Source organism: Patiria miniata, unplaced genomic scaffold, assembly GCF_015706575.1.
Source record: "Patiria miniata isolate m_02_andy unplaced genomic scaffold, ASM1570657v1 HiC_scaffold_20, whole genome shotgun sequence".
Taxonomy (NCBI): Eukaryota; Metazoa; Echinodermata; class Asteroidea; order Valvatida; family Asterinidae; genus Patiria; species Patiria miniata.
In genome coordinates this window covers 26432353-26452546 of record NW_024037059.1, presented here as the reverse complement: position 1 = coordinate 26452546, position 20194 = coordinate 26432353, and the positions used below count along the sequence as shown (strand labels likewise).

The window sequence follows — 20194 nt, the reverse complement described above, 5'->3', positions numbered from 1 at the left end:
GGCCTACTAGTACTAGTGTTAGTAATTAGCATTAGTACAGAAGTAGGGCACATGTGAATCAAAGGGAGATATCCTCTGTTAGGGTTGAATCTCCTCTTTAACATTACACCCTCGGCCTAATAAGTAATATCTCAGGGTTTTTTTTATCCACCCTGTAGTTTGGCTATTAGTGCCCAACTGTATGGTTAAACTATGTATTAAGACTAGGGCTAGGCTGTACCCAACAACTGAATGAGCCATATCCGCCCTAGGATAGGCTATAGCATAATTGGCGTAGTGGCACAGGGGGTGACTGCTAGATCCAACTATCAGGCCACACAAAATTAAATTTTCCCCACAATAGTGATTTACTGCTGTATGGCTAATTTTACCATGTTTACAAATTACAGAGGAAGTCTAGTAATATTTGAGCCAAATTTATGGGGCTATTAAAAGTAAACAAGAGCTTGAACTCTTGAAGTTGTGTTTAAATGGTGAGTGACCCTATGTACAGTTGGTCTTTACTTCTCATAAGTTGATTGATTGTGCCCTTGAATAATAGTTTATTTGTTTCTTTTAATCAAAGTCATTCCTGTTTATCTCTCAGAATGTCAAAAAAGATTCAAAGGATTGAAAGACACATATTTGAAGGAGAGAAAGCGTCTGAGGACCTTGAAGTGTGGGGCAAGTGGGAAGCATAAGAAGCTGTGGACATATTACTACACAATGGACAGTCTCTTAGGAGAGTTTCAGGATTTAGTGGAGTAAGTGTTCAAGCCCATCCAAATAAATAATATTGTGTGAGGTGGGGAAATAGTACATTTTCTTTGCCCTTATTGCCAAAAACAGGAAGGGAATGAGGGGGTCCTTTATTATGCCCTTGCCTTCATATGCAGTCATTCAACAAGTAGATAACTGGATAATTGTTTTGCTTTGATGTCACATGTTGGTTTATATGGTTACTTTGTGTTTCAGCTTTTACAAATTGATCAGAATTTTTTTTTTTTTGTACAGCTGTACTGTACGTACTCTAATCTTGCAAAAGCATAGAAAAAAATACAGCTGAAATTACTGCTGCTTTGAAAAATAACATACATGTAAATAGGCATTGACTTTACAATTTTTCTTTTTTTAGGAATTGCCTTCAATTTTTTTTCCTTTTTTTTTAAAGAAAAAAAAAAGAAGATTCTCATGATTTGCTTTTGTGGGTCGGGTACATGTATCTGGAAATGGGTAGTTTTAGACCCCAACCAGTTGCAGGAGTAGGAGGCGTAGTGGAAAGGGGACTGTTATCTGCTGTGTAACCCATTTCAAAAGTCTCCTCTTTGTTCCCCTTTTTTATTTCAACCTTTAGAACACATGGCAATATTGAAGTTTGCTTCGAAGAGCCAAAAGATGACACCAGTAGTGGCACAACAGGAAACGAACTTCCATGCTCGAATATTCTTGCTGTTCCTTACCCACCCAAGAAGCGAATCCAGGAATTTGATATTTTGGAAGATGCACTCTTGAAAAGCATCAATGCCACAAATGAGGATAGCTTGTTTGCCCAATCAGTTGGGCAGACTTTGCAAAGGTTGGGCAATGCCCAGAAAGCTTTGGCAAAAATGAAGATAATGCAGATCCTCTTTGAAGCCGAAGCAAGTTCCCCCGCAGAATAGTAAAATCTAAAAACAAAACACAATTCTAAATTATATTTAAAGGGAAGATACAACATTTGCAAATATCAAAAAGCGAAATGATCAAATTATCACAAAATACCTTTCTGAATTGTTAAGGAATGATCAAATTGGGCAAACAGGCTTTCCTCATTTGTAGCATCCTGTTAAATCGTGGCTCCAGGTGTGCTGACATTTTCAAGAAAAATTGTATTTTTTCAAAGCTGGTCGGCCGACCAGCGTTGGAAAAACTGGCTTTTTTCAAAACTACTCCAAATTTTTCATATTTAGAATTCCAAATTTTCTTTGCAGTTGATTACACCATTTAAATGGTCCGTGATTACACACCCATCCTATGAAGGGGTACAAACCTTCTAGACTGTTTTTTTATACCTTTCAATTTTCCAAAGTCTCTAAATTGCTTTGTTTCATCTTAAGGGGTGTCAGGGAGCCAGACAACAAGAACATGATTGATTTTCTTGGTTTTTCCAGCATCTACAAGCCCAAAAGTGAAACAAGTCAGTTTAACAATATTTGTTATATAACCAACATACAGACCCTTGTCATTTGATTGGTGGAACTCACATCACATGACATTCGTTATTGCTCCCATTCACGCCGCGGCTCAAAAAGTACTATCCGCCCATGGGGAATGGGAAATACTATTGAACAGTTAAGATCATAATGCGGTATTTGTGTGCAAATGCATGCTGGTGTGCGCGTTCAGCGTTGCGCGTAGCGCGTATTGTTCCAAAGAGCCAGTGCTACAGCATTTTTGTGAAGGGGTGGTTTGGAAGAGAGAAATACATTTTCCTCCAGTTTTGTATTGAATAAAAGTTCACATATATATCAAATGACAAGGATCTTTATGTCAGTTATATAACACAAATATTGAATGGCTTTAAATTGTGAAATGGGAGGAATATTCTTGCTCAGTAAACTCGGGAGTTTTCCAGTTCATATGGAAAAGTCCAGGTTTTTAGCTTGCGATAATATTCCTCCCATTCCACGATGATCCACTCAATATTTGTATACTATAACATACTAATCCTCCAAATCCATTTATTTCTGGGTTTTTTTCCAATGTACCATGATGTCTCAAAACCACCAAACTCACTGGTTTGATTGACTAGAATCCTGCTGCTGCACAATTTTAACGTGTTTTTAGATGGGGTTACGATCGAGTATAAGCTTTATGAGGCCCCTCTGGGCTCCCATACATTTTGCACTAATTTTAGTCGGGCACCATCTGCAGTCAACAGCCGAGATTTGAAGTTGTCAGTTGTCAGCCGAGATTTGAAGAAAAACAAAGTAAAAATAAATAGCCGTGTCGCTGCATCACTTTTGGGGCAAGCACCATACCAGAAACCAAAGACTTTTTTTGGCCTTACTATTGTAACCGGGGAGAGTGAAATATATAAGTTTTAAAATGCGGCACTCTCCTTACAACCGAGTGGTTCCACTAATTTAAAATAATTTGGGTGGAGCAAAGTTTTGTGTTTGTCTCAATAATATCAAATGTTTTATTTACAGTACAAATATGAGACAATATATATACAAATGATCAGGTATTTACAAAAAGAATTATAGTAGGAACTTTGGGTATGCACAATAACATCATTCAGTACTGTTATTGGATACAGGGAACATGACTGAAATTGTGGCAGCATGATAAAGGTCTATGGAGTACGGAAGTGAATACGCCATGCGCACAAATTAGCAACGTTTTCGACAAAAATACACTTAACAATATTCAGTCCTGCTGCCACATCACTGAAATTGAAAGTGGTGTTGTTCCCTTTAATTTAAATCATATTTGTGGTACTTTTGCTTTGATAATTTTGATAACTTTCATAACGTTCCACTTTTCAACGGTGTCCACTTTTGCCAGCACTTGTCAAAAAGCATTTTGTAGGCCAGGTTTTTCACCCTATTCTTCGATGACACTGGTCCTTAAAATTGAAATTAAAACAGAGTATTATTCAATTATTTAATGTACATTCACCTCACAGTTAAAAAGAGATCTATGCATTATTTATTGTAATATAATAATTTAAGCTTTATAGTGTGCACAGCGTACATGTAGTTTGTCATGTCTGTATACTAATTTATGATTTTGTTTAAAATTATTATGATATTTTAATATATTTACAACTTCTTGAATATGATTACAAGTGTAATTTCAATTTTACAACAGGCAATGAAATAAAAAGTTATGTTAAGAATTTAGAAGTTTTGTAAAGCGTGTGTTTCTGTTTATACACAGAAGGTCAGTACAACTCCAAGGGTCCTTCTTCTTGCCATTATGTTCAGTAATACATTTTGTTTGGATGTCATTGCAATTTAATCTCGTTACCTCTGCTTGCCTTTAGAAAAATAAACATCATCAGGTCTAGTTTATTTTACAAAATCTTCATAATTACAAGATGCCCTTTAAAGGTGTGACAGGCATAAATTTACATAATTATAGCACTTGCACAGTGCCCTTGCTTGACATGTGTTAGTTAACAATCTTGCATGCACCATCAGAGTGACCGATTTTCAGCTAGATCTAACAATTGTTTTTGAAGAAACGAAAGTAGCAGAAAATATAGCATTATGATATTTAAGCAGATTTCTAGCAGAATTCTGTAAAATTGGTGATCCTAGCAGAAAAAAATGTACAAGTTTCAATCGCTTCAAACAAACCCTTGAACAGCGGGAATACACATGTAGGCAGGCCAGTCTAAGAGTAGCAGCTCTCTGTACACCTACACACTGTGCAGTAAAGTACGTAATTAGAATTTTAGACGGGCAATATAGACACGTGCCAATTTAAAAAAAAAATATTTAAGATTTCTTTTTTATGTTGAAGGTTTTGTGTAATTCTAGGTAATTTAGCAGATTTTTGTAAAATCTGGAAGAATTTTGAAATTGATTTAGCAGAATTGTGTGATTTTCATCTGGGATCGCTAGCCCTATGCAACATAAAACAATAAAACTACCAAATTATGATGAAAAACCTTACTTGACTGTACGCGAATAAGAGTCTCAAGCATCCTGTGAAATCATGGCACCAACAACCACCGTATATTACCTTTAACCTTCAAAGATACACACACCCCACTTTCAAATGTCATGTAATTGGAAGCAGAAATATTATTTTGTTGGCGCAATCACTGCAGGATGGACTGCAAACGTAACACAAAAAACAGGATTAGACTACAGTGTATTAGCAGGAGTTTGTGATGTGAAGCCTCGTCTTACATGGGCATACTGCCAAGGGACTTCTCCATCTGGTGATACAAAATACTCACAGAAACTTTCTCTTATGGTTGCAGAGATAAGACTGTAGTTGTTACTACCAAGGTGTTGGATCTCTCTCATTCCATCAGCTTCAGTAACTTCATCCCGCCAACCTCCTGGAGCAGTTGTACCATTTTCACTCTCAGCATCTGTGAAATTCTGCGGACAGTAATGCCTACTTTCTCCAGGTACTCGCTGATCGGCACCTTTTAACCAGTTGTGGAGGACACAAGTGGCCTTGACTATGGAGATGACTTTAGGGATGTTGGCATGGATGGGACGGCGAAATACTCGCCATCTTGCAGCTAAAATACCAAAGGTATTTTCGATAGTTCTTCGTGCCCGGGACAGCCTGTAATTAAAAATGGCTTTCTTCTCTTCCAGGTGTCTTCCAGGATAAGGCCGCATGATGTGGTGCTGAAGCGGAAAAGCTTCATCAGCTGTGAACACATACGGTACTTCTTCTTCACCCCCTGGGAGCCTTCTTGGTGCCGGAAGCTGTAGGCAACCGCCTTCAAGAGCTCGTCCAAAGCCTGACGATGCAAAAACACCACCATCGGAATTGCGACCTGGGCTGCCAACATCTAACATCGTGAAGCAATAATTAGAATCGCAGGCTGCCATTAAATTAATGCTAAATGTATGTTTATAGTTAAAGAAGGTTGAACCAGAGAGGGCAGGACACTGGATAACAACATGCTTGCCATCTATAGCTCCACAGCAATTTGGGAAGTTCCATCTTTCTTCAAAGCCCTTGCTTATTTTTCTCCACTCATCTGGTGTAGATGGAGCTACCATGGAAGAAGTACTGAGGACATCCCAGATGGCATTTGTTGTTTCCTGGATGATGCCACAGATGGTGCTTTTGCCAACCCGATAGTGGAGAGCAATAGACTGTTGGTCATTTCCAGTGGCAAGATATCTGTAACGAAATAAATGATACAAATTAGGGCCCCTGTTTTGTTTTGATCAAATTAGGGTCAAAAATGTTTTTTTATTGCTCAAAAATCACCTTTACAATCAAAAGCAGACTTCTCTCAATTCTAATGACACCCGTTTTGCAATTTTGAACAGATTCTTGGGGTAGAAATCAGGATTTTCCTGCGCAGTTTGTGCCTTGCAATTCAGCACGCCGTGTGTGCTCACTGTACATTGCGCGGTGATCGCCATCTTTATTTTCGAGTCGCATGTTGTCACCGCGCTGTAATGGTCATTTTACTCCCAAATTTCCCTCAAAAATCAAAACCCTGCCCCCTCTCATGACATACCTTTTTATTGAGAATGTCGCCAACTAGTTTGGTTGGTCCAGTAATTTTAAAGTGGATTTTGTTCCCTACATGATCGCCAAAATTAAAATAAAATTAAAAATTAAAAATAAAATAAACCCCTTGTTTATCCTAAAATTAATGATTTATAATCGGAAATGTCTAAGTTGGAGAAATGCCAACACATGTTTCAGACTCACCAGTACTTACATGGAGTGGATATTTTTCGAGAAGACGCTGAGGAAAGAATGTTGCAACCTGACGCCACGTTTTTCTTCATCTCAATTAATTGGTCAATGAAAAAGTTGAAAAGACATGCATGAATCTGAAGAACTTAAATTTTTGAGAAACATTTCCAATTTTCTCAGGAAATGTTTGACTCTCCATAGACTTTGTACTCAACTGTTGAAGTGACGTCAGGTTCCAACATACTTTCTGGTGCTGGTTTAGTTTAATATTAACTATTCAGCCTTCAGATATGAGAATAAAAACAAACACAATCACGATCGCGAGACAGCTGCACAGTGCAAAGGAAGGAACGCGCGGCGGTATCCTGTTGGTTTGTTTACATATCTATCGCCCTCAAGAGTTTCCAGTTAAAAAGTAAACAAAGGGGATAAGACATACATACCGGAGGGTCATCGACAGTCGTTCGACTTCACTTATCGGCCAGGCGTGGGTACGGTGGTGATGAATTTTCGGGGCAACTAATTTCAACAAATTTTCAAACTGGCAAGGATTCATTCGAAATGAACTAAAAAACGTAGCGTGGTCCGCTAATATCATCTCACGAACGAGCGTGTGGTGGGCTCCCTCCTGTTGCCGTAATTGATTTATCTCACGAACATAAATTGACCTCGGCTTATGCATTCTTTGTTTTCTTTTCCGCAAGAGATGCGCGGCAAGTAGAATTTGTTGAGGTGCAAGCCCTGCCATCGTTGTGGTTGTTGCTCAGAGAATTGCTAGTCGCGATAAAATTTCCTTTGCGGAAATTCGCAAGAAGTATGAACGAGATTTTTCGCTGCGATTTCATCGCGTAAATTCGCTGCAAAATATCTGCGCTCGCCCCGCGATTTCGCCGTCCAGAATTCGCTTCGCTTTCGCTTTCGTGCCGAGTATGAACCGGGCTTCATGCGAACTTGCTTGGCATCTAGAACAACACTAAGTTTTCCCAAGAATTCATCGGTTTCAGGAAGTGACACATTTTTATCAATTTTTTAAACAAGAAGGACTAAAGACCGCAATGAAACGTGACAAATTCTGAGCCCGGTATAGCCGACATGGTGTGCCCATCATTAGCAGGGTCCTACTGCAGATGGTTGCGTTGGGTCGTGCAATTCGCGACTTTCGGTCAGTTTTTCCTAACTCTTGGACCCCTGTTCAACTTCAGTATACCATTCCAGAGTCATTTTCTTTCTATTCTCTAGACGGACGTCTGAGAACATCGAGGAGAAGCGACGGCGAAGGCCCGGCTTTCTGAGGCTGCATTGTACGGCCGATATGGTGTGCCCATCAGGGTCCCGTTGCGGATGGTGGCGTTGGGTCGTCACATTCGCGACTTTCGGTCAGTTTTTCTTCACTCTTGGACCCCTGTACAACTTCAGCATACTGTTTGTGAGCCTGCAGGAGGATTTCCATTCCAGCTCGGCATTGACAGGTTAGTACGGAAATATGATCCAGGGAGATGAGAACTTGATTTGGGTATGCCTGATGCAGGCTAGAGCCGGGCCGTTCGTGGACCGCGTTGCCAAGTAGCGTTTGGAAACTAAGAGCCGCCATAAAAAAAGACCGCAGGCCTGAAGCGGTGAATCAAGGTTTGCAAGACAGAGTGATGACGTCATTAAGGGATCTTAATGAGAGAGAAAAAATGGGGGGGGGGGCAATATGCTATATTGGTCAGTCGGAGGGGCCTGATTATTTAGATTTCACGATTCCATAGACTATAGAAAGGGGCCGAATAGCATCGATTTAAAAACAGTCTCTAATTCTCTTCTATAGTTGTTTAATGCCTACTAAAAGAATATTTGTTCAGGTAAAAAAGAAACCTCAGGGTAATTTTATAATCCCCATTTCGCTTTCAGGTTGGCTAGGGTCTCTGTCAATTGCACTGACTTGTCTTGCCAGTCCTCTCTGCTCTCTCCTTACACACAAGCTGAGCAGACGAGCCGTCGCCATCTTGGGGGTGATTGCCTTCTGCGCAGGACTGTTGACGATGTCATTCGTTCCCGTGCCAACACTGGGATACGCGTTCTTCACGTTTTCGATCTTGACGGGAGTGGGCGTCAACCTGGCCACGAATGCTTCCTTGGCCCTGCTGCTGGACTGGTTTGCCAAGGCGAACTTCTCGCGGGCGAGTGCCCTCGCTCTAATGGGATCCACAGCCGGTAAATTTGAAGATAGTTTCCCACAACTATGTAGACATACACAGTTTTTCCTTGTCTTCTAAAGAACGAATCCAATTTCTAGCGATGAGAGTGTTTAAGAGTCGGAAAAGACGTTAATGATTGTTTGACTCGTTCAAATAATGCACTAGTATATTCTAGTCTACTAGACTAATTTATATTTCATTTTAATGGCAATTTTCTTGGTTAATCTGTCTGATATGCAGGTATGCTTGCCTTCAGCCCTCTGTTGACAGCCTTAATAACTCACTACGGATGGCGTAATGCGCTGAGAATTCTCAGCGGTGGAATACTCGTGATCGGGATAGCTGACGGTCTGCTGCTGGCTGACCCACCATCAACCGAGGACTACGCTAGGGCGCCCGATGAGTCTCCTGGTGATGAGAAACATGAATTGGAGAGCATGGTCCCGGGGAAGCAGATTCATGATGAAGGCTGCATTGAAGAAACTGACGATGATGCACGAGAAACTGACGACAAAAGTACCAACAATGAGGAAGCACACATTTCAAATAAAGGATCTCTCGAAGTTCGAGAAGAGAGACATTTTCGTGGAAGACTGATTAGTGCTTTAACGAACCCTGATGCTTGGGCGTGGTACTTGGCTGCGGTTTTCTCATTCGTGGGCTGGACTTTCTTCAATACTAATTACGTACGTTTCCCAAAAATCCAAATATTGGGGAAAATGTTGCCTTTTTCTAAGGAGCTTTGGTTTTATAGCTGTGGTAATTGAGGTCCAGTATTGTTTCTGATCAGAATTATACAATTCAAGACAAATATAAGTGGAAGGTAATCTCAAGTCGTCACTTGAAATTGTACAGAAGATGTATGTGGGAATCAATGGTGCTCAGTCATCTGCTAATGATGTTGGTTAAGAATCAACGTAAAGTTTCTAAACCACCATCTCTTGAGATTACCATGTTTGACATATTCTTTGTATTATTTGTACGTTTTTCCATGTTTTTCTCCGTAACCGGAAGTGCCTTATAATTTGAAAGTAGAAGACAAGTGAACTCGCTTTCAACGATGTTAGCCTCTTGCTAGATTGTAAATTACAAAAAATACTGGTGTTGTCTTAAATTGCCTTGTAACATGAAATTGGTAAAAGATATGCTCCTGCTTTCAACGATGTTTTAAAAAGAAAATTACAATTGGCTCTAACCACTCTGCATTTTTCTATTGCATTTTTCTATCATTCTATAACATAACATCAAAAATACAACAAAATATTGCCGAGACAGCCCTGTGTTTGTCCACAAACATAAATTTGGTTTATTTTTCCCTTCTTTTGGTGAGGGGTAATGTTTCTCGAACGCACAACAACAAAACAAAATTGCTTTGGTTCTTGCAGGCTAGTTTTATGGACGGACTTGGTCTGGACAGCAACCGCATTGCCTCCGTCATCGTGTACTTTGCTTTGGGGGAACTTGGCGGGAAGGTCCTGATAGCCGTGATTGGAGATCGTCTGCCTTTCTTGTATCTTTATCTATTGATGGCCTCATGTCTCCTTGGAACCGTCGTTCTGGGGTTTCTGACCATTGCCAAGACGTTTGGAGTGATGGCGCTTCTTGCAGTGGGTAAGTCAAGGCATGTTCTCAGGTTTTTTCAGTGCAAGACAACAGCTTATCTCTTAATTATTGCTACTTCGAGATACTTAGGGACCATATATGGTAGGCATTCTGTTATTGAGAGCGTGTTCCGGATGCTCGGATTTTGGTTGCAACTTTTGAAATGAAATCGAGATCCTAGAATATTGTTTTCTCAGAATGTACAGCATCTACCCATCAGGTTACCTGTTAAGCACCCGTCTTTACAGAGTTTCAAAAAAAAATTGCCACTCGCTCGCTGATGAAGCAAAACGATAGAATGCACATCAAGACAATTAAAGGTCGCTCCATGTTGGCTGATATTGTCTTCCAACGAAAATTCTAGAAGCGGTCAAACATTTCCATTATTCGTTCTGGCATAATAGCCTAAACACTGAGTCACACAACTTTATAACGTCCGTGGAATGTTTGATTCACATTGTTCGGTTTGTTTGTCTTATGCTTGGCTTCCAGTTTCTGGGGTTCTACGGTCAGGCGTCTTTGGGACACAATTTACAGCCGCAGCTGAACTTTTCCACGAGCAGTATGGTACTAACGGTGTCATGGTAATGTCGTTAGTTCCCTCCGGAATCGGAATTCTGATCAGTGCACCGTTAGCGGGTAAATGATGTACATGTTATTTCAACTAGAGAAAGAGTTTATTAGACACAAACAGTACCATTCGGTAATACATGCAATGCCTTTTTTTCACTCATTGACCTACTCACCAGGCAGTGCTGTCGTATAAGATTACCTTGTAACGCCGGTGAATGTGCTAAATCTGGCCCATTGTACACAGATACAAGAACAGTCTCCTCCATGCAGTGTGAACACACAGCCTGAATTATTGAAAAGAATAATTGTGTGCATTCAGTGAGCAGCTATACTATATGTTGCGTTGTCTAGCATAAGTGCTTATTTTCTTCTCTTTTCTTTTTGCTAGGTGCAATCTATGACGTCACAGGTGACTACGTTCTTAGTCTTCTTGTTATTGTCGCCCTCTTCCTGTGCGCTTCAGCAGCCTTGATTTTTATTCCAGTAAGGAGGAAAATTATTCAGGCCGTGCATGTTGTGTAAACACGCCCACCCTGTATACGAATTTGGAGATTGTGTCCCGAATTTCGTTTCAAAAATAATGACGAATCCTGGCACGTCATCACTGTGCACTCCCGAGGCCCCCTTCAACGGAGAAACCATTGTACACCCTAATGTACAAAGCAACTTCCCCGTGACGGATTATCAGAACGATAGCTACAATCCTGGCCAAAATGGTAGGGACACTTCTTGAGCCTGCCACGGTCACCCAATCCCCCGCTCCCCCTGTCAATGTTGTTCTCTCCAGCTGATGGAGCACACACCGCGCAATGACAGACAGCATTGAACGGGGGGTTGGGGGCCCAGTTAGATTTGGCCAGGATTGTAGCTCAGTGCTTTTGCCATAGCTGGGGTTCCAGCTGATGGAGCACACACCGGACAATGAGAGACAACATTGAACGGGGGGGGGTCCAGCGAGATTAGGCCAGGATTGTAGCTCAATGCTTTTTGCCATAGCTGGGGTTCCCACGGTGAAAAAGGGATAGCATAATAATGGTTTACGATAATATGAATAGAACAGAATCCGTAATTTTTAAGCAAACATGCTATGGGTCCCATCAAAGTGCCCAATATTTTAAACAGAAACGGCCCAAGCCTCAACATTATACCGTTGCTTTTTTCAATGAGCAATTAATCGAAATTCCATTCATTCTTTCCGCAAAATCAGTAATTAGGAATCTACGATCTCCGCATGGTCTATAGATTCAGCAGAAAAATGAGCGTCTGGTTTTTATATTCATGCATATTCAGGGTGTATTTTAAGGGTGGAGCGCTGTGGTCCAATGTTTACGGTGTTCGACTCCTGATCAGGTGCCGTGGTACGCGGATTCGAACCCTTAAGTGGAACATGATGCTTGTGTTCTGGGACAAGACACTTTACTACTATTGCCTCTCTCCACCCAGGAGTATATATGGGTACCGGTAAAGGTAGAGACCAGAATACGCTCATCTCGAGCTGCTGCAAAAACTGGTCTCGTGGCCTGACGAACAGAGGTAATATTGTTGAAGCGCTTTGAGATCTTTGGTATAAAGCGCTATATATAAGCACCACATTACTGTTATCATTTTGGCGATCTTTTTTTATGATTTCCGATTTGGATTCGGTTGACTGCCTTGATTATTAAACGTGGACCTCCTAATTAGACTTGGTATCTTTTGAGTGTATTTATTGTTGTTGGCTGGATCTGTTGTTGATCATGCAGTAGTTGGACTCGGAAATAGAATTAAAAACAACAGGAGACTTAAAGTTTCCCCCTTAGATCGTTCCTTGCAAAACAGAATTAACACTGAATGAACTTTGTTTATTATATAAAATTCTTGAAATTATTTTAGTTAGCTGGTCTCCACTACAGTATATGTGTATGTACCCAGGTGGCTTCGGAAACGAAATGGGTTGGGGGGGATAAGAAGGCCTGGCTGGCCCGCGAATCTTTTTATCCCAAGCGACATTCATATCCCATCTTCTGTTTGGTCCATTACATGCATATCTAATGCCTTGTTCTCCAAAACACAAACCCAACATAGGCTTCACGTCTTTTGAGAAATATTCCTTCCTCACTTTAATTATTTCATATTAAAATACCTGAGACAGTTTACCCATTCCTGTTGGCCAATAGCCCGCCACGTGGGTAGACTTTTAACACCGATCGGAATTCAAACAACGATGTCCCGACTCCGATAGGCTCGGTCATTATTGATCGGCGGCCAGGTAAGCCACCAATCCATTTTTATTGTTATATGGTGGGACTAATACAAATATAAAAGTCTGTGTCGTACGAACTCCAGTTGGAAAGCCAGAGTCAGAGATTGAACTTGATTTTGTCGATTATGCCAGCGATTGTGCAATTGTACCCTTTGAATTTCCTTTTTCTTTGTCAGACTTTATCGCACTGATCATTATCTTGACCTTTGCTCAAACGCTACCATTGTTTGTTTTTAAAGGCTTTTTGCAGAAACCATCGATAGAACCCGGACACCGGGAGTGCACTCACTGTCTTTTCGCATCATGTTGAAATTGCAAAGACATTTGTTGTGAATTGTTTTGTGCAACATCGATGTGCGACATTACAAACTCATGTTAAGAAGACTTTGAAAAGCGCGGATTTCCTTTTTGGCAAAACGGTAAGAAAGTCATGTAGTGACTTGGTTTCATGGTGTGGAAAGAGCCAACATCGGATTGACTGCCTGAAGTCCTTTTATTGATCTTTTGAGAACGATCCAATGGCGTCTTTTAATAGATCACTGGTTGGTGTAGTCGTCACATTAAAAAAATAGAGCACGACAGGAAATTGCCATGCCCGGCCCTCGTCCCGATGATCGTGAATTAATATACTTGAGTTTCAACGCTGTTCCGTGTCTGTTTGGTCATGCGACATGACATCTACATTTCCTAAGTATCCGTCAGATATGGCAGACTCTTTTGGTCTGGGAACAACACTAAGTTTTCTCAAGAATTCATCGGTTTCAGGAAGTGACCAATTTTATGATTTTTTGAACAGGAAGGACTGAAGGCCGGAATGAAATGCTGCGACAGTAACGGATGCGTATTCTGAGGCTGGTACAGACGACATGGTGTGCCCATCAGGGTCCCGTTGCGGATGGTGGCGTTGGGTCGTCACATTCGCGACTTTCGGTCAGTTTTTCTTAACTCTCGGACCCCTGTTCAACTTCAGCATTCTGTTTGTGAGCCTGCAGGAGGATTTCCATTCCAGCTCGGCGTTGACAGGTTCGTACGGAAATACGATCCAGCGAGATGATAACTTGATTTCGGTATGCCTGATGCCGGCTACAGCCGGACCGTTCGTGGTCGTTGGCAAGCCGTTTGGAAGCTTAGGTCTGTCATAAAAAGACCGCATGCTTAAAGCGGTGAATGAAGGTCTGCAAGACAGAGTGATGACGTTACCGGCAGGGAACTTCATGAAAGAGTTTTTGCTTTATGTTAATTTGCATTATGTTAACATTGGGCAGTCGCAGGGGCCTAGATTTGTTTAGATTCCCGATTCCAGACTATTAAACCAGGGGACGAGTAGCATCTACATTGTATTTAAAAACAGTCTCTCCTCTTGAAGTGGTAAAATTATTTAAAAGTGTCTAGGCCTACTAACAGAATGATTGCTATAAAGATTAAAAGTATACTTCGGGGTTATTTTATCATTGTTATGCCTGTTTCGCTTTCAGGTTGGCTAGGGTCTTTGTCACTTGCACTGGCTTGCATTGCTAGTCCTTTATGCTCTCTCCTTACACACAAGCTGAGCAGTCGAACCGTCGCCATCTTGGGGGTGATTGCCTTCTGCGCAGGACTGTTGACGACGTCATTCGTTCCCGTGCCATCGCTGGGATATGCGTTCTTCACGTTTTCGATCTTGACGGGCGTGGGCGCCAACCTGGCCACGACTGCCTCCTTGGCCCTCCTGCTTGACTGGTTTGCCAAGGCGAACTTCTCGCGGGCAAGCGCCCTCGCTCAAATGGGATCCACATTCGGTAAAGTAAAATGTTTAATTCGTTCAAAATTATCTTGCACCGTACCTTACAGAAAGCGACTGTATGATGATAGTTTAATATAATTCATGGCAATTGATGTTCTCTCTTACTCTGTTCGATAATTTATGCAGGTATGCTTGCCTTTAGCCCTTTGTTGACAGCCTTCATAACTCACTACGGATGGCGTAATGCGCTGAGAATTCTCAGCGGTGGAATACTCGTGATCGGGATAGTTGACGGTCTGCTGCTGGCTGACCCACCATCAACCGAGGACTACGCTAGGGCGCCCGATGAGTCTCCTGGTGATGAGAAACATGAATTGGAGAGCATGGTCCCGGGGAAGCAGGTTCATGATGACGGCTGCATTGAAGGGACTGACGATGATGCACGAGAAACTGACGACAAAACCACCGACAACGAGGAAGCAAACATTTCAAATCAAGGATCTCTCAAAGTTGGAGATGAGAGGCATTTTCGTGGAAGGCTAATTAGTGCTTTAACGAACCCTGAGGCTTGGGCATGGCACTTTGCTGCGGTTTTCTCATTTTTGGGCTGGACTTTCTTCAATACTAATTACGTATGTTTCCCACAAATCTATATGTTGGGGAAAATGTTGCCCTTTTCTTAGCGCCTTTAGTTTCATGGCTTTGGTTATTGAGGTCCAATATTGTTTCTGTAAAATTCAAGAAGAATGTAACTGGAAGGTTAATTTAGTCGGCAATTCCTATTGTATAAAAGATGTTTTTTGCCGTATGTGTGAGAATCAATGGTGCTCAGTCATGTATTACTTCTGTTGTGCAATTACGAATCAACGTAAAGCTTCTAAACCACCATCTCAAATGCAAAATCTATTAGTTTTGGATTACCTATGTTTGACACACTCTTTGTAATATTTGTACTGTTTATGGACGTTTTTAAGTCTCCGCTATAGACGGTTTGTACATGCAGTTTGTGCAGTTTGTACAGACCACTCTGATTTGGCTGTTTCGGCAAACAGCCGAACCAGCCATTGTTTTTGCTCTTTTATTGCGATTGTGGAGTATGGGACACATTTCCCGATGGCTGAACACAATCTATACTTGTACGTTTTTGTTGTGAACAGCCATGTCGTAGACAGATTGCAGGCTTTTTTTGTTGAGCCGAAATCTGGGGTTAACTGGTCAAGAAATGCGATATTGCGCAACATCCCTTTATACACGTCAATGCGCCTGGCGGCGGGATAGGGGTTGGGGTAGTTTTGACCCAGCCGAAACGTAACTTGCGCAAGAAAATCGCATTTTCCACCTTCAAAAACTTTCTTAAATTACAAAAGCAGGTGTCATTCGGAATAGGTCGGAAAAGTCATTTTTAAATAGCATTTGTACACTTTTTTTTTGTTCCTGGCACTTTGGCCTCTAAAATCAATCCGATTGCCTTTATACTTGGCACACTTAGACAAACAGCTGCAGATGTGTGCCAAATATTGACGTCATCATGACATCATCACGTGTCACTTGACGTCACAATAAAGGTGCATATTTAGAACGTCTATATCTCCGGAACTACATGTCCGATTGGAGTGCAACTTGGTATGTACCTAGACCGGGATGTGTTTTAAATGACAAATGGAGTGACGTCATGATGACATCATCATGGGTCACGTGATGTCACGCTAAAGTATAAAATCAACCGTGGGAGACCTGAACTTGACTTTTGCGGGAATTGATGAAATATCCAGGATCTTCATTTTTTTTTTCGTGTGTGTCAAATCACGTGACCCTTCCTTCCGGTCCAAGGGGGAAGTGCCTTGTAATTTGAGAGTAGAAAAACAAGTGAACTTGCTTTCAACGATGTTAGTCTCTTGCTAGGTTGTCCTTCAAAAAAAAATTCTGGTGACATCATAAGATATTATTAGCGGCAGGTTGAAAAATGTTTAAAATAAATAATCAGTTGATGTGTATGGCGAAGGGCAGAAAAATTGATGACGTCACCGAAAATCACGAAATTTACTCCTGTTTTTTGCCTCAAATAGCACAGTTAGCATAGTTCTCGAGCTTTTTGGTAATGACGTTACAATGAGGTAATTAAGTATCAGATTACAAGCAACCAAAGATTTCTAGATTTACTCTTTTAAAATCAATATAAAATCAACTGTGAGAGATCTGATTTTGTTTTTTGATATAACGTTCTAAATCACGTGACCCTTCCTTCCGGTTTTAACCGGAAGTGCCTTGTAATTTGAAAGTGGTAAAATATGCGCACTTGCTTCCAACGATTTTTTTTTTTAACCATTGGCTCTGATCACTCTGCATTTTTCAACTGCGTTTTTCTATCAGTCTATTACATGACATAAAAATGCAACAAAAACATGCCGAAACAGCCCTGTGTTTGTCCACAAACATAAACTTGGTTTATTTTTCCTTTCTTTTGGTGAGAGGTCAGTTTTCTCGAACGCACAACAGCCCCCCCCCCCATCGTCTCTACCCATCTATGGTTAGCTGACGTTCTCGATCTTACAGGCTCAAAGTTTGAATTAAAAAACAATGCTTTGGTTCTTGCAGGCTAATTATCTGGACGGACTTGATCTTGACAGCAACCGCATTGCCTCCGTCATCGTGTACTTTGCTTTGGCGGAACTTGGCGGGAAGTTCCTCATAGCCGTGATTGGAGATCGTCTGCCTTTCTTGTATCTTTATCTGTTGATGGCCTCCTGTCTCCTGGGAACCGTCGTTCTGGGGTTTCTGACCATTGCCAAGACGTTTGGTGTAATGGTACTTCTTGCAGTGGGTAAGTCAAGGCATGTTCTCAGATTTTTAGTGCAAGACAACAACTTATCTCTTAATTATTGCTAATGCACAGATGACAAATGATCTGTAAACAACCAAAAAAGACAGGACAATTCCGGAAGGTTAGTGAGCTGTATTCCGATCGAGAAACGTGATACGTGCCGCGATTGATACAGCGTCCCGTCCTAAGTGGTGCCCGGTACGAATACGTTCACAGCCTAAACTTGCACTGTTCACTGTGTGATCTAGAAGTGTAATACGCAATATTAATGAGGGAATCAGTAGACAGAGTTTCAAACAAGAATTGCCACTCGCTCGCTGATGAAGCAAAACGATAGAATGCACATCAAGACAATTAAAGGCCGCTCCATGTTGGCTGATATTGTATTCCAACGAAAATTCTCAAAACGGTCAAACATTTCCATTATTCGTTCTTGAAAAGCCTAAACACTGTGTCACACAACGTTATAACGTCCGTGGAGTGTTTGATTCACATTGTTCGGTTTGTTTGTCTTATGTTTGTTTGTTATGGCTTCCAGTTTCTGGGGTTCTACGGTCAGGCGTCTATGCAGCACAATTTACAGCCGCAGCTGAACTTTTCCACGGGCAGTATGGCACTAACGGTGTTATGGTTATAACGTTAGTTCCCTCCGGAATCGGAGTTCTGATCAGTGCACCGTTAGCGGGTAAATACGTCCAACACATGGGTGTACATGTTATTTCAACTAGAGAAAGAGTTTATTAGACACAAAAAGTACCATTCGGTAATACATGCAATACTTTTTTCACTCATTGACCTACTCACCAGGCAGTGCTGTCATATAGGATTACCCTGTAACGCCGGTGGATGTGCTAAATCTGGCCCATTGTACACAGATACAAGAACAGTCTCCTCCATGCAGTGTGAACACACAGCCTGAATTATTAGAAAGAATTGTGTGCATTCAGTGAGCAGCTTACTATGTTGCGTTGTCTAGCATAAGTGCTTATTTTCTTCTCTTTTCTTTTTGCTAGGTGCAATCTATGACGTCACAGGTGACTACGTTCTTAGTCTTCTTGTCATTGCCGCCCTCTTCGTTTGCGCTTCAGCGGCCTATATATTTATTCCAGTAAGAAGGAGAATTAATCAGGCCGTGCATGTTGTGTAAACACGCCCGCCCTCTATACGAATTTGGAGATTGTGTCCCGAATTTCGTTTCAAAAATAATGACGAACCCTGGCACGTGATCACTGTACACTCCCGAGGCCCCCTTCAATGGAGAAACCATTGTGCACCCTAATGTACAAAGCAACTTCCCCGTGACGGATTATCAGAACGATAGCTAGCTCAATGCTTTTGCCATCACTGGGGTTCCCACGGTGAAAAAAAGGATAGCATAATAATGGTTTACGATAATATGAATAGAACATCGGCGTGACACTGAAATAAGTTGTTTGAATCCGTCATTTTTAAGCGAACATGCCATGCGTCCCATCAAAGTGCCCGATATTTTAAACACAAACGGCCCATGCATCAACATTATACCGCTGCTTTTCTCAATGTGCAATTTATCGAAATTACAATTCATTCTTCAGACGCTATAACTGAGCAGTGAAATTCACGAACCCCCCAAAACATGGCATTTTGAACGTTGTGTTTCTCAGAAAAATATGCTCGGTATGATTGAAATGTTACATTCCAACTGAAGAAGAAATTCTAAACTTCATGGCAGTAAAAAAAATCGCGGTCATCCATGCCGAAACCTCAGTACTGGTTACTATCAAAGCTGACCTTCAAGCCTGGAAGAAATCGTTCGAAAACTTCCCCAAATGTATGTATTTATCCCAATTCCTAGGAATTTATCCCAGTTGTTGAACTGGGAGTGAGTTGAACACTTATATCGTCTAAGTATATTCCGAATTTCAGCTTAATCTGTTGTTGCGGAGGCTAGTGTTACAACAATCTCCATCGGGAAGAAAAACAAAAAAATTGTTTGCCGACCCAACCCGTGTGCATTGTTCAGCAAAGCGCCGTAGGCGCTACGGCTGACCGATTTCGGCCCAGCACACATTGATGACGGGCATATTAGCATATTCATTAGCGTCACTCGGCGTGACATGGCGTGGGTCTCGGCATCGACCAATGGAAGCCGGCAAAAAGGGTGATATTTGTTAATTAACAACTCGTGAAGGAGGCTTTTATCCCATTGTTTACTGCACACCGTAATGGATAGGAACCTAATTAATATTCGTGAGGCTTGAAAAGATTGATAGATATTGCGCACGCCAGTGTTACAATTTTCAAAATTGCACGTAGCGAGACCTATTTTTCCGATTTCAACGAAAAGTAATGAACATATCACAACGACTTTTAGCACATACTTGGATCATTATGGGGGAAATAAATCCTGAAAGTTGTATGAAGATACGGTCTTCCAAACTGGAGAAATTAATTTTCAAAGATTTCACCCGCCAACGTGACCATGTCTGTGAACATGTAGTTTCATTCAAAATAAAGTGTTATCGTAACCTTTAGAAATCGCCCTTCGCAACCATATGGCTGATATTCAGGGTGTATTTTCAGGCTGGAGCGCTGCGGTCCAATGTTTACGGTGTTCGACCATGGAGCAAGGAAAACGGATTTCCTTGCTCCATGGTTCGACTCACGTGCCGTGGTACGCAGATTCGAACCCTTACGGG

The 20194-nt window shown here is 41.4% G+C and overlaps 3 protein-coding genes across 3 annotated transcripts; 2 read left to right on the top strand and 1 right to left on the bottom strand.

Moving 5' to 3' along the window:
• Positions 1-3774: 3774 nt before the first annotated feature.
• Positions 3775-6458, bottom strand: LOC119728360 (protein ALP1-like). The gene is made up of 2 exons (XM_038200573.1): positions 6398-6458; positions 3775-5844 (listed from the first exon to the last, which is right to left on the bottom strand). Exon 2 carries the CDS (start codon positions 5718-5720, stop codon positions 4839-4841), a length of 882 nt encoding a protein of 293 aa, XP_038056501.1. The 5' UTR covers positions 5721-5844; positions 6398-6458; the 3' UTR covers positions 3775-4838.
• A 915-nt stretch (positions 6459-7373) lies between these two features.
• Positions 7374-11492, top strand: LOC119728357 (monocarboxylate transporter 13-like). Its single transcript, XM_038200571.1, has 6 exons — positions 7374-7844; positions 8269-8571; positions 8796-9241; positions 9941-10166; positions 10650-10796; positions 11119-11492. Exons 1-6 carry the CDS (start codon positions 7688-7690, stop codon positions 11250-11252), a joined length of 1413 nt encoding a protein of 470 aa, XP_038056499.1. The 5' UTR covers positions 7374-7687; the 3' UTR covers positions 11253-11492.
• A 1203-nt stretch (positions 11493-12695) lies between these two features.
• On the top strand, positions 12696-19170 carry LOC119728358 (monocarboxylate transporter 13-like). The gene is made up of 7 exons (XM_038200572.1): positions 12696-13391; positions 13769-13995; positions 14448-14750; positions 14882-15327; positions 17291-17516; positions 18055-18201; positions 18530-19170. The coding sequence occupies exons 2-7, from the start codon at positions 13839-13841 to the stop codon at positions 18661-18663; spliced, it is 1413 nt and encodes a 470-aa protein (XP_038056500.1). The 5' UTR covers positions 12696-13391; positions 13769-13838; the 3' UTR covers positions 18664-19170.
• Positions 19171-20194: the final 1024 nt, after the last annotated feature.